The sequence below is a fragment of the Hyaena hyaena genome, unplaced genomic scaffold, assembly GCF_003009895.1.
Source record: "Hyaena hyaena isolate Hyena2069 unplaced genomic scaffold, ASM300989v1 scaffold_0, whole genome shotgun sequence".
Taxonomy (NCBI): domain Eukaryota; kingdom Metazoa; phylum Chordata; class Mammalia; order Carnivora; family Hyaenidae; genus Hyaena; species Hyaena hyaena.
The window spans coordinates 5,688,765-5,702,571 of NW_024080632.1; the positions used below are offsets into that span (position 1 = coordinate 5,688,765).

Here is a 13,807-nt window from a genome sequence, read left to right on the forward strand (position 1 = left end):
AAGTCTTGAGGATCCCGACTGTACCAGGAGAGGGGTTTCCAAGCGATGACAGAAGGTTGTTCATTCGTGATTTGCCAAGTCCTCTACACTCGACTGGCTGGCTGTTTCAATTCATTTCTCAGCCCTTTTGCTTAGGACAACCTCCCCGTGCAAGCATGGAGTGGGTAGTTGCTTCAGGGCCTTGTCTTACCCAGTGTGAGGGTAAGACAGGTCACATTTGGGACAGTTTCAGAAGATAAAACCACCTCAGCTTGCTAGAGGGCCTGGTAAGTCTCAGGCCTGTATTTTGATTGCTTTCCATTGGCAAACGAGTTGTGGCTGGGTCTCATCCCATCTCGACCCTTTAAATTCAGACAATTTTCCTTATTCTGTATTCAGTTCAGCTACTTTGTATTAGTTTGGGAAGGTGGAGCAAAGGGGGTGGAAAGAGGAATAATCTAGCTTGCTCATATATTGTTGAGGGGACGGTTTTTATGCTGCTTTTAAATTCAGGTCACGGACACTTTCTTAGGTTGTCCAGATATAAGCTCCCAAGCAAACGTCAACCAGAACCAGCCAGACACAGATTTCACACGGGGCAGAATCATTTCAAAGTTTGGTTATTTTAATGCAATTTCATTGTTCAAGGTGGTATGGATATATTAAGTGGTTCATTTCCATCCTGAAGAAAATACTAACAGTTTCTATCTTATGTAATTTTGTCAAATTTAAACATGACTCTTTGACCTTTTTTAAAAACACTTTCTTTATGTATCTTGATAAGATGCCTTTTTTTTTTTTTTCCTGGAAAACATTTTTAAACCTTCAAGTAGTTTGGAAACATTTGCCTATTTGCTCATTCCTCTGGGCACAGCCTTTCAGGACACTTATCCCACTTGTACTGAAAATCTCGGTTCCCCCAGCTGGTGGTGGGGCTGCTTGGTGGAGGGGATCACGGGAATATGAGGAGTGAGCAAGCTTTGTAAACTACTTCTAACTCTCGTAATTAGTATGCTACGATCCACCCCAGCTTCTGCAAGGTCAGACATGCAAGACAAGTACTTGGCCAAAAAAGCAGGATTCTAACTAGTGTAAAAATAGATTTTAAATAAAATAGAATCTCTATAGGAAAGAGAATTAGGTTACGCTTTACATTCCCACTTTTGCTTTAAGGTGTCTGTATATGATAGTCCAAGGGGCACTTCCAGAGTCGGTCTGCCCAAAGTAGAAATTGAGAATGTCTGAGTACATTCATTTCGCAAAGTTACAGGTGAGGGTTTCTGGGAAATGACCCGGGGCATCCCACAAAAATGGATGGTGATTAGCAATATGGTTTGTGTGCTAACAAGGAACGAGAAAGACATTCAGGCCAAAGGGGATGAGGCCTAACCATAGGCTGAAAACAATTCTAAAACGTGATCATTGGGAAACTCTGGCTAACTCTAAAGCAGAAAACAAAACCCATCATTTCAGGGTACGTCTTGTTCATCTATCCAGCTACCCCTTCTGGAAGCTAAATTCCAACACAGGTCCTCCTTTAACTTGGCTTAATTGCTGCGTATTATGAGTTACTACGTTAAGGTTTCTAGAGAAAGTACATGGCCCCTCTGTTGGCTCACAATGAGCACTGCATGACTGTTTTAAAGGGGCCCTGTTAAAATTCTAATTTTCGGATTTAGAAACAGCCTTTGGTTGTATCTTGAAAGCATAACTGAAAATCTGCCCAAGCTCCCTCTAGCCACAACCTGAGCATGCAGCCCAATCTTTTGTAAACATTCAGAAAATACTGATCCCAGCAAAATACACAATCAGCTAGTCAGAGGCCTCACCGCCCATTTTCACATGGATGGTAAGTCTGCTTGCTGATTCTTGCTAGATGCTAGGAAATCCACTCTGAGATCGGAGTCTCAGAGCAATCAGTCAGCCCCCTCTTTACTTGAGGTTCATAATGAGGCCTGGAGTCATCAGAAAGAAACAACGTAGAAGCACCCACCACCCTGGGTCTGCTCAGCCCGCCCCAGAGTTGTTTTTCCTGGCTAGCCCCAGAGCCAGAGGGGGCTGCTGGGACAGGCTAGGGACTGAAGGTTTACAGGCCCAGCCTCCGTTCATATGACATTCAACCAATTCTTCCCAGACGCAGGGAGGGGATGACAAGGATGTCAGACTAACACTGGGGAGTTTTCATAAATCCTCAGTGGCCAGTGCAAACCTCTCTTTAAAGCAGCTGCTAGACCTCAGGTAACATTACCTTTGAGGCTATAAAAAAAAAATTTGACATCTTAAACCGACCCCAGAACCGAACGTCAAATACACAGACTCAATAAATACAACGGAAAATGCACAGCAGAGCTGGGGCTTCTCTCAAGTAGGAAGGCAAAATGGTCATTAGAATGTCTGAGGTTAGTGAACGGTTACGGTTGAAAATGGCAGCCACCTGCTAAAACCCGGCCCGTCTCCATCGGCGCTCTGGGTCATCAGCCCCCTACGTTTATCACACCACGCGCTAGCAAATGACAGATCCAAACAACTGTGGCTCAATCCTCACTGGTACTTATTTGAGGTCCACCCTCACATTCAGCGGAAGCCCCAGCACACCCTCACTGTGCCGGGAACCAGTCTCAGGGACGTGCGTTCCTCGGAAGGTCACTTGCCCCTCTTGCTGCGGCCTTTCCTGGAGGGCAGCTTCCCACCGCCCCCCGAAGAGGGGGGGCTGGAGGCCGAGGCCATGGCGATGTTGATCTGTCCCTCCTGGATTTCCTGCCGGGTCTCAGCAGGCAGGTGGCTGATCTTCTGCTGCGTCTCCAGGTAGAACATGACGTCACGCAGCTGCTCCTGGATCTCGGTGATCTGCAGATCCTTCTGGTCGCAGGTCTCCTTCAGCATCCTCTCCTCCTCCTTCAGCTTGTTCTGCAGGAGGACTTGGTTGGCGCGCAAACACTTGTTCATTTCCTGCTCCTCTCTGAGCTCTGTGGTGAGTTTGGCCACTTTTGTGTTTAGCTGGGTACACCTTTTGCAAAACAAAGGAAGACAAAAGCACGTTTTTTCATTTGCTGACACAGTCCCCTTTCTGCTCTGGGATTGAACAGAGGCGCTATGATCTCAGAATTCATTTAGGGACTGGACTCCTCCCTCCTGTGGCGGAGGGAGACTGCTGCCATCGCGACTGCCATACAAAGCAAGGACTCTGCTCTGGTTAACAGCGTAGCTTCAAGACAGTTTTTCTAAGCATCAGAAATTTTTCAATAGTGGAAACGACTCTATGATTCATGGTAAAGCTTCTACTGCTCCTCTGTTTTGCAGTCTTGGGTTAAATAGATGGCTCAGAGATAACAGCTACGATAAAGAAGTTATGAGGAAAAGTGACATTCTTGGAGAGTCAAGTGCTCTGACCTCACTGCATTTACTGGAGAAGAGTTTTCAAGAATAGGGAGTGCCTTATTCTTGATGCTCAATCTTACTCAGAGGGCAAGAATTACAAATTAAGACCCACTGGAGATACATTTGTATGTATCAGAGTGCCAAAGAGACCAGCTGCGGGGAAAAGAGGAACTTCTAGGCATTGGCACTGGAGTGCGGACTGGGACAAGCTCTTTGGAAGTCAACGTGGCAAGATCTATAAAAGCCACAATTTCACATGCCCTCTGACACACCTGTTCTAGGAACTTACCCTATAAAGTATATTCAAGGCTGTACTAAAAGAAACATGGAGAAGAAGGCTCATTGCAACATAGTTTATATTAGTCTAAGACTTGAGACAACTTAAATGTCCATCAATTGGGGACCATTAAAATTATTATGGAACCCCCATCCGATGCAATGCCGTGCAGCTGTCAGAAAGACCAAGGTAGATCTACATGTGTCAGTATGAAAAAAAAAAGTCTCCAAAACAGAATGTTTTACCAAACAGAATACCTAATATTATTCTATTTTTCTAGAAACAAAGATATGTGACACATTCATATGGATATAGCAAAAGATCTGGAAGAGCAAATATTCACTGGTACTATCAATTAACAGCAGTAACCTTTAGATAGCAAAATCTGCAGACTGGGAGAAAACTTCCACTTTTAATTCTTTAATATAGTTCAGTTTGTTAGGGAGCCGAAAGTATAGACTATTTTAATTTCTATTAATCCTATTGTGTCGTTTTTATAACAGTTAAAAAAAAAAAAAACAACAACTTTGGGGCTCCTGGCTGGCTGTCAGTAGAGCATGAGACTCTTGATCTTGGGGCTGTGAGTTCAAGCCCCATGTTGGGTGTAGAGATTCCTTAAAAATAAGATATTTAAGGGTGTGGGGAAAAAATAAAAAAATAAAATATTTAAGAGAAAAAAAAAACCTTTGGCAGAGAGTGTTGTGGGTGATGAAAAAATTTTGAAACAGATGATGGTGACAGTAGCAGGATGTTGTGAATGCCACTTAGTGCCACTGAATTATACACTTACAGTGAATATGACAAATTTTATTACATGGATTTTGCCACAATACAAAAAAAACCCTATTAAAATAACTTCTGACACTGGAGAAAACAGGTGAAGGGCTATGGCAACTCAGTGCAACCTCTGAAAATCTGAATTTATTCCAGAATAAAGGTTTCTTTAAAAAAAAAGCTTTTAAAAGTTCTCCTCCTTATTTTTCATCCACTGTCTGGAGGTAAAAAGCCCAACTATTTTTGTGAATCTACTTAAACGAGAAAGGTAATTTCCATGAGCACCAAGTATCTCCCCATATCACAGTAGTGGAGGATGTTCTTGCCATGCTGGTCTTGAATTTTTTCTTCCGTATTCAACAACTCTGGCCTTTAACTCCTGCCTAAGGCCAGAATGCACGCCATGTCCGGCTCAGACACGGGCTGTCTCCGGTCAGTTCTCAGCCACCATGGCTCAGAGACGCTGTGGCTCCAAACACAAGGGGACTGCTTTCTACAGGCTACAGTGGACAATATCTGCACACCGTGAGCACAGATGTTGGGAGAGAGCACTGCTTTCCACATGGCATCCATCTGGCATGAAGTGCTGTAGTCTTTAATAAACAGGAAGTCACCATACGTTTGCTCCATAAATAGGGAGACCCCTGAAAACCTAGTGATAGACGCCCTTGAAATGGAAAGTGTTTTCATTGGAATGGAGGAGAGGACTTGTTTACGGAGCCTGAGACAGCTAAGTTAAAGAAGAGACCGATTACACCTACTTTCTTTCCACAGACTGCTTTTCTTTTAGGAGATCATTTAGTCTGTGCTCCAGATTGTCACACTTCTCAATTGTTTCTTTAAATTTGGTCTTCATGTTGTTAATCTGGAAGAGCAAACAGAGATCCGTTTCACTTTGCGGCGGCATAGCTGTGGGGTCTCTGGGGCTAACTTCACAAGCATTTTTTCAATGACCTGTGTGTAACTCTGACAAACCAAACTAAGAAAAAGTGAGATAATCATTTCAAAGAATTTCTCTAACAGAAATAAACATTTTGAGAAATCCTTTTTTTCCGTTTCTCTATACCAGGATGAACGAGGGATCACAGCTACATGGCAAGTGAAACTGCTCGGAAGTAAAGAGCAAGCCTTCGGCAGTAAGGCAGGAGATGTTCTGTCAGAGGCCAGACCAGAGCCTCCCTTTCTTAACTCACCATTTCTTCCCTTCTGAGATCACATCCCAAAAATTACCAACCAAATAATCTAACAACCTAATCTAATGCAAGAAAATTGTGATAATGGATTTTAGCTGTTTGGGTCCAACGCTGCCCCCACCCCGAAAACCTCATTATTAAATTTTCTCATGTACCATGAAGCCACATGGAACATAAGCGGTTCTTGTTTTGAATTAATTTATAAGTGCAATATAGAGAGAACTTATGTTACACTGTCTTATAAACTGAAGAGAATTTTTAAATTCTGGTGTATTGTGTCAGAAACCAAGAGTCTGTGGGAGTCTAGCTAAGGAGACAGTGGATTGAGTCAGGTCTGCTGACTGAACTGAGAAATGCGTCACCTCTACCAGTCTGAGGACACAGGGAGAAGACTGGGGGGGGAGGGGAGAAGAAGTAGTGAGGCTGGGTGGATCATGAGGCAGTGATAACAGAAACTGAAAGGGACTGAGAATTCAAATCCTATGGCCCAAGCACCAGCCAGGTGTTTTGTAAGCAGTACCCCCTTTATATCTGATAAGAAGCCAGAGACTTCAGTGTGTCAACTTTTTACAGAAACAGGCTTATGGCAAGGTGAGGCAATATGCCCAAGGTCACCCAGCTAGAGCATGGTAGATTTGGGACTGGGCCCAAGTTCTAAACCTCTCTGCACCACACTGCAGGCCACAGCTATACAGCAAAGGAAAAATGACCTTTGGGCAGATCTAAACTCTCAGCAGGGATCTGCCATGCACGTAACATCCATCATGTTAGAAAAAGGCCCACTGTTTTTAATACTTTCCTCTAAAAACTTGCCATACAGCCTGCTGAGCAGATTTCTAACAGCACTGTTTTTTTAAGTAGTAAGAAAATAACTGTAGAAATTAACTTTATAGCTAACTTCTGTTAAGTTAGAAAAATATGCAATTCGAAGAAGATTCCTCTATGTCATAAAAATAAAAATAGCTTAAAAACTGCTCTAAATCTAGTTTGGTATTAATTTTCTCCTCATTATTGTTTTGAAATAAAAGACCACTAGGATCCTTCTTACACGGTCTCCTAAACTAACAGGAATCAGTTTAGGGAAATTGGAGAGAAATGACTGTCAAAAGGAACAAAACTGTGCATATTTTGCTCACTCAAGATACTTAAGCCAAACACACTTAAATCAAGATAAAAAATAACCAAATAACTCCAAGAAGCTTTTTAATATTGCTAGAGACAAATGTTACAATGGTTTAAGTTAGTGTCTTTTTAGAACATTTCTGACCATGAGTCACAGTAAGAAACACTCAGTATACGTACACACACACGTGTGACACAAGAGCTTCACAAAACAGTATTAAATATGATAACGCACTGTGATATTTTATATTTATCCTGCCCTGATTAATAAAAATGCCAGCTGTGCTCCACCAAACTCATTTCACAATCCACAGGTGGAAAAAGTACTGATTTACATAGAGCTAGAGGTGCAAGGAGAAAAGGATTCGTAGAGGAATTCACCCATCCTGACTGCCTGCTCCATGTTCTTCATTTCATACGTGGCCCCACTACAACAAGAAACTTGGAGTGGGCATGAGCTTCATTTTCTAGAACAGACTCTCCCACGCTATAATGACCGCACTACCAAAGGCACTGTGGGGTGGGGGTTGGGGACGGAGTAGTGTTGTAACTGAAGTCCACAGTGAGCACCATGAACAAGAATCCCCATCAGTGATGCCCGTGGTCCACCGCGGTTCTGCCCTGCACACGCTCTCCTGCTGGAGGTGCCGACGGACAGACGACTGGTCAAAAGGAGGACAGTGGCAAGAACAAACGGTCTGCATCACTCATTAACTTACAGATAAGCAACATTTGTTATTGGAAAACAGAACATCCTTTTCAAGCCCTTCAAGCTTTATATTTGGGGCTGCTCTGACATCCATCTTACCCCTACGTAAAAGGAAACACAAGTTCTAGTTTTTAGCTTTCTGGCCCCTTGACTTGCTTTTCATGGGCATTTGTTAGAGAATGCAGTTAATCCTAAAGGGTCTTAGACGGCAGAGAGAACCCTAAGCTTAGCTCTCAAGGGTCTGCATGAAGCACTTACGTAGACCCCCTGTGGAAACACCCGGTATGGAGGCTGTGTGGACTTGCCAGCGCTCCTCCCCGGGACTCAGGACTTGACACCAAGGCTCGGTAACTGGAGCTCGGCGTCCTGGGTGCTGCCGGAGGCATGTCCTTCCAATGTGTGTTCCAACCAAGCCCATTCAGAAGCAGGACAGCAAGTGACCCTGAGTGCCTCTGGAAAGGCACCTCCACCACTTGGAAGGTTCTTGCTAAACAACAACTTTGAACTAAAGGTCATTTTAAAGCTGGTATTGAGCCTTAATTTGAGAAACTTGATTTCTCCTCATTTGTAGGCATACCCAGAAACCGGGGCTAACAGGCATGGCCTGTGTGTGAGCCTGGCCCTGCCTGCTCCATTCCAGGGGAACCCCAGCTTCCACACAGATGAGACCTGAGCCTGGCTCCGCAGTCCTGGTCGGAAGGTATAGTTATGCCAGGGACTCACAAAATTACCAAAATAATCATTTAAGGATTTTATTTATTTTAGTGTTACTGTGATTTTATTTCAGAGAGAGAAAGTATGCATGCACAAGTACATGTGCCAAGTTGGGGAGAAGGACAGAGAATCTTAAGGAGGTTCCACACTCAGTGTAGAACCTGACATACTGAGGTCAACCCCATGACCCTGGGATCATGACCTGAGCTGAAATTGAGTCGGATGCTCAGCCGACTGAGCCACCCAGGCACCCCAAGCATTTAAAAAAAATTTAAAGCCTGTACTGAATATTAAGAGGATCTGTGAATTATGAATACTGTCCCTAGAACCCGAGAAAGATTCTTGGAGCACTCATTCTACATGAACCCTCAGGAGCTCACTGGTTTTCAAAATGCCTTTTTTTGGGGCGCCTGCGTGGCTCAGTCAGTGAAATGTCCAACTTCGGCTCAGGTCATGATCTCACCGTTCGTGTGTTCGAGCCCCACGTCAGGCTTTGTGCTGACAGCTCGGAGCCTGGAGCCTGCTTCTGATTTTGTGTCTCCCTCTCTCTTTGCCCCTCCCCTGCTCACACTCTGTCTCTGTCTCTCTGAGTAAATGTTAAAAGAAAAAAAAATGCCTTCTTTGGAGCCATTAGGGTCCCTTGCACATGCTGGACATGATGGGAAAAGCAAGCAGTTGAAGCTCTGGGCCCTCCATCTGGGTTTCCACCCAAATCACACCACTTTTCTCTTTTACCTGGTGGAGAAGTGAGTGGCATCTTCTTTCAAGGATTTTGTTAAATTCGAAAACCTCTGTCCCAGACAAATAAGGCATCACGGAACCACGGAAGCTCTAGCACCTCTGCCTGATTTTCTTCTTTTCAGTTTTAAGGGCTCAGCACCGTCTCAGTGCCACAGAAGCCCACACGCAGCTCCTCAAAGCAGCTGTTCCCAAGCTGACAAACCAACTGGCTGACTCAAATTACAAGCCTCCTGTACATACTATTTTTTTAAATGGAATTGCACAAGGCACTAGAAAGACTGAAGTTAAGAAACAAATCTCTCCCCAATAAAAATACCAAAATACTCAAGTCTTTAAATCCAAGTTTTCTTTTTTCAGGATACATAGCAGGTATTTCGTTTCTTCCTTATATTTAGTATAATATAGAGTTCAGCATACAACTTTAATACATTCTTCTGGATTTAGGAACTCTAGGTGAGAGTGTATGTTGGCTTCCTTCCTCTTCTTAAATAATGCTCAGCTGAATGCATTTGCAACAGCATATTTTTGCCTCTTCCTTTTCCTCATTTTGACTAATTTCATTCTCATTGTGGTCTAGAATTTCTTGTTGCCTGACACTGCCTTCAGGGGCTAAGTCTGTAATATAATGATGATGATTCATGTTTTTAACCACTTCTCTCTGGAATCCTGATCTAAAGTTAGATTACCGGGGTGAGCCTACTGATTCCAAATTCTTGTTTCCTTTCTTCTCTCCGCCGCCACCCCCCTCACCCAGGCTTTATTGAGATATAACTGACATATGACAAAGGTTTCTTTTTAGAGGCAAAACAATTCTCTATCTCTGTATCAGAATAAGGAAGATTCCAGCATTCCTCTTTTCTTGTATTCTGCCTTTTCCCACCCAACATCAGATAGCCCTGCCATGTAGCACGTCTGCGGCATCCAGACAGAAACTTACTTCCTCTGCTGTGTCCTTCTCTATCCGAACTATCTTGTTTTCCCAGTAGATTCGCTGAGATTCCAGCTGGCTTGTTAGTAAATATGAATACTGAAAAAGAGACAACAGACACCAAAACATAAGTCACTATAGTTTCTGCATTTCGATAAAACCTTTTATTTATTTTTATTTTTTTAAAAACCTGACTTTTATTGACCTATAAGAGTAAATATAACCATCAGAACATGTATTACATCTTGGTTACACTCTGCTCAACAAATCATGGGAATATAGAGATGTCAATTACACCCCTGACCTGGGGCTTACAATGTCTGGACAAGCAAGCAGAGACATGTACATTACTGAGAGAGAGACAGAGAGCACAAGCTGGGGAGAGGCAGAGAGAGAGGGAGACAGAATCCAAAGCAGGCTCCAGGCTCTGTCAGCACAGAGCCCCACGCAGGGCCCAAATCCACAGACCATGAGATCATGACTGAGTTGAAGTCAGATACCCAACCAAATGAGCCACCCAGCTGCCCCATCAAGTTAATTTTAAGAAGAACCCCAAGGTTTTTAAAATCAAAGTGTTAAATCAACTCACTCCCTACTCTAGAAAGCTGCCCCTGTCCCTCCCAGCCTGGGGTTAAGCACCCCTCTCAGCTCCCTTAGCATAATGCCTGTCATTGACAGCACTTAGGATGCTAGCACTTAATCACCAGGTCTCCCTGACTAGAATATGAACTCTTTCAAAGTGAGGGCTCTATCTTTCTTTCTGTAGCCTCAGTGCCTGGCATATGCTGGATGTCAAGAAATGTTTGCTACTTGACTGCATGAACGAATGAACAAGTACTGTGTAACTACTGAGAAAGGATAGATGGCTTACGACTATAGGGTCTGGGAGGAGTCTTGAGAGGAGAGATATGGGAGGGCTCTCGACAGACAGGTGGAGATACGTAAAGACAGAGATCTGATTCCAGAGAACTACTGGACCCAGATGTGAGCTGTGGACACGTAGGATCTCTTCAAGATGATAATGGAGTAACATCAATAAGCCTAGGGTGCAAGGTTTGGGCAGATGGAGCCTGTAGAAGGCCCTGGGGTATTATATTGAGAAATGTGGGCCATGGAGTGGCAATGTCATATCTGCATTTCAGAAAAACCATTCTAAGAGACTAAAAAGAGATATGAATATGCTTGTAAGCTGGAGAAGAGAACGAAGGTGCAAGAGGGAGAAGGGTCCGATGGGAGACTGTGTGTGTGCCACTAGAATGTACACTCCTTGAGGGCAGGGAGTCTGTTCAATGCGTACTCCCAGAATCAAGGACAGTGGCTGACAGACAGCAGACTTCAATAAACATCTGTTGCATGAATACACTTAGAGTTAATGTGAAAGGGTTACTTCTGAAAACTTAATGTAAAAGGTTTAAACTTTTTCATATTAATACAATTAAACATCAGCCTTATCTTGGGCCATTCTACTCAATCTATTAGACCATAAAAGTCCAGAGATGAGCAAGTTTTCAAATATCCATTTCCTCCCCAGGCTAATAAACTATTTGTTTAAAAAAATTGTTTTTAATGTTTATTTATTTTTGAGAGAGAGAGGGAGGAGCGGAGAAAGGGGGAGACAGAATCCGAAGCAGGCTCCAGGCTCCAAGCTGTCAGCACAGAACCTGACGCAGGGCTTGAACTCACGGACTGTGAGATCATGACCTGAACTGAAGTTGGACACTTAACCGACTGAGCCATCCAGGCACCCCTAAGCGATCTGCTTTTAAAACAATCAGTTTGAAATTAATACAAAAGAAGATTCATGTTAAACTTCTCCTTCGTTACCATAAAGTTATAATATACCAATTTTATAGGAGATGGGATTTACTGCTACAGTGAAAAATCGGACTGTGCTAATTTTGTTGTTTCTCCAACTATATATGAATACCCCAAACGGCTTTGTGTGTGTGTGTGTGTGTGTGTGTGTGTGTGTATAAATACACACTTTAAGTACATAAGCATCTAATTCATAAAATACCCAAGATATGCAAAAAGCTTCCTGGCCATGGAAGGATGTTACTGGGGTTTCCTCATTCTGACCTGTTCAGTTTCCAACTGCTACTGTGATGCCAACAGGAAGATTCTTAACTTCTAGCTTTATTGCAGCTGGAGGACCACCTTAACACTGAACTTGAGACAATGAGAAACATCCCATTCAAAATAAGATGACAGAGTGAAACTCAGACTTTCAAAAAAGAAAATTAGATAGAATAAAAGTATTTTAATAATCTTCCACAGCAATGATAGAACTTTAAAAAATAGTTGACACACAGAGCAAATGGCAAAGTAAAAGCCCAAGCCACTTTTTAAGGTAGGAAAGTAAAAAGCAGGAGAAAAAGATACTTAGTAATTTATAACAAAGTATCTTACCTCTAACTGTAAGGCATCTATTTTCTCTTCCTGGCAAGTATCACCCTCACATTCATACTGTACTATTTTTCCATCTGTTTTACTTGCAACCAGTCGATGGACATAATTATCTAAAGAAAAGAATGAATGAATCAATCAAGGCTTGTTTCTTTAGAATGAAAAGGGTCTGCATACACTTTTAACTTGGCCAGAATTTTTGTTTTTACAGGTCTAAATTAAATGCCTTGCAATTCTTATGTACAAATGGCCCAACTCGTTTGAATTTAAGAAAGAGTCAGAGGGCAAGTATGGAAGTATTAACTGTCTTTATAATGGGCAATTCAGGCCATTTGTAGGAAATAGCGGCCTATGGGGCACCCTGAGAATTCAAGTTTGCCACAGACAGCAAGAAGATTTCAAGCTCTGAGAGGAAGGGGAGAGGTTCTGAGGGAGACGTGTTCATGCAGAATGAATCCAAATTAGAAAGTGAGAATGTCCTTCACCTCCAGCATAGTCCCAGACTCGATGGTTGGTGAGCTGCATGGCATATGTGTGCTGGGTCTCCTCAAAGTGCTTATAAGCATGTCGACTTACATATCGTCCACATCCTATGTGGCCACATATTAAACAAATCCAAAGGTTCTGCCAAGGAGAAGGTAAGATCTTAATTAGTTGTACAAAAACACATGACCTGGCTCACTCAGAGTGGGAAAGGCACTGACACAGAATGAAGGTGACTTATTTCTACAGGAGTTTCATTTAAAAAAAAAAAATTTTTTTTTAATGTTTTATTTATTTCTGGGGGGGCGGGGAGAGAGAGAGAGAGAGAGAGAGCGTGAACAGGGGAGGGTCAGAGAGAGAAGGAGTCACAGACTCTGAAACAGGCTCCAGGCTCAAAGCTGGCTGTCAACACATAGCCCAATGCGGGGCTCGAACCCACGAACCGCGAGATCATGACCTAAGCGAAAGTCGGACGCTCAACCGACTAAGCCACCCAGGCGCCCCTCTACAGGAGTTCTGAATAAACATGTGTTTAAAATGCAAAAAGCAAGGATGCTTTTATGGGTCATTTTCTTGCTCTGGTTTTTAAGGAACTCTAGGGAAACAGCAAGACAAATTATTCACAATTTAGCAGTAAAAGTCTAGTCCTTTTCAAAAAATACAGAATAAAGCACAGAGATTTTTGCTTCAGAGTATAAAATAATGTATTCATATTTCTTGAATGACCCGAGACAAAAAGAAAAAAACAATCAGCCTGAAAAAGAATTGAAAAGAATTTAAGCCACAAAGAGCAGAAGAAACCCCAGAGCATTAAAGCTGTGTTCATTATTCTTTCCCACAAGCCATTACTTACTTCCTGAACCCCACACTCGAAACACTTATTCTCCTCTACTGGCTCCGGTGTCTGGCAGTACCGGCACACAGGACACCTGTCCAGGACACAAAAGTGACAGCACAGATCAAACACAAAAGACAGCTGTTACAGAACCAAAAGTCAAAAACCAAATTTTAAATCTTCTGTCTCTCACATACTATAGGTTACAGCTTATCATAACTAAGGATATCACTCAAAGAACACTTTAAAGCTATTTGCAAACAAAATG

The 13,807-nt window shown here is 42.8% G+C and overlaps 1 protein-coding gene across 1 annotated transcript in view; it reads right to left on the minus strand.

The window, feature by feature from the left end:
* Nucleotides 1–583: 583 nt before the first annotated feature.
* Nucleotides 584–13,807, minus strand: part of LOC120230499 (BRCA1 associated protein) — a 30,694-nt gene continuing 17,470 nt past the window's right edge. Inside the window, exons 7-12 of the mRNA XM_039230128.1 lie at nucleotides 13,558–13,633; nucleotides 12,707–12,845; nucleotides 12,225–12,334; nucleotides 9,825–9,914; nucleotides 5,170–5,273; nucleotides 584–2,986 (exon numbers count right to left, since the gene is read on the minus strand). Coding sequence (XP_039086059.1) covers nucleotides 2,623–2,986; nucleotides 5,170–5,273; nucleotides 9,825–9,914; nucleotides 12,225–12,334; nucleotides 12,707–12,845; nucleotides 13,558–13,633 — 883 coding nt within the window. The 3' untranslated portion in view covers nucleotides 584–2,622. The remainder of the gene's footprint in view (nucleotides 2,987–5,169; nucleotides 5,274–9,824; nucleotides 9,915–12,224; nucleotides 12,335–12,706; nucleotides 12,846–13,557; nucleotides 13,634–13,807) is intronic.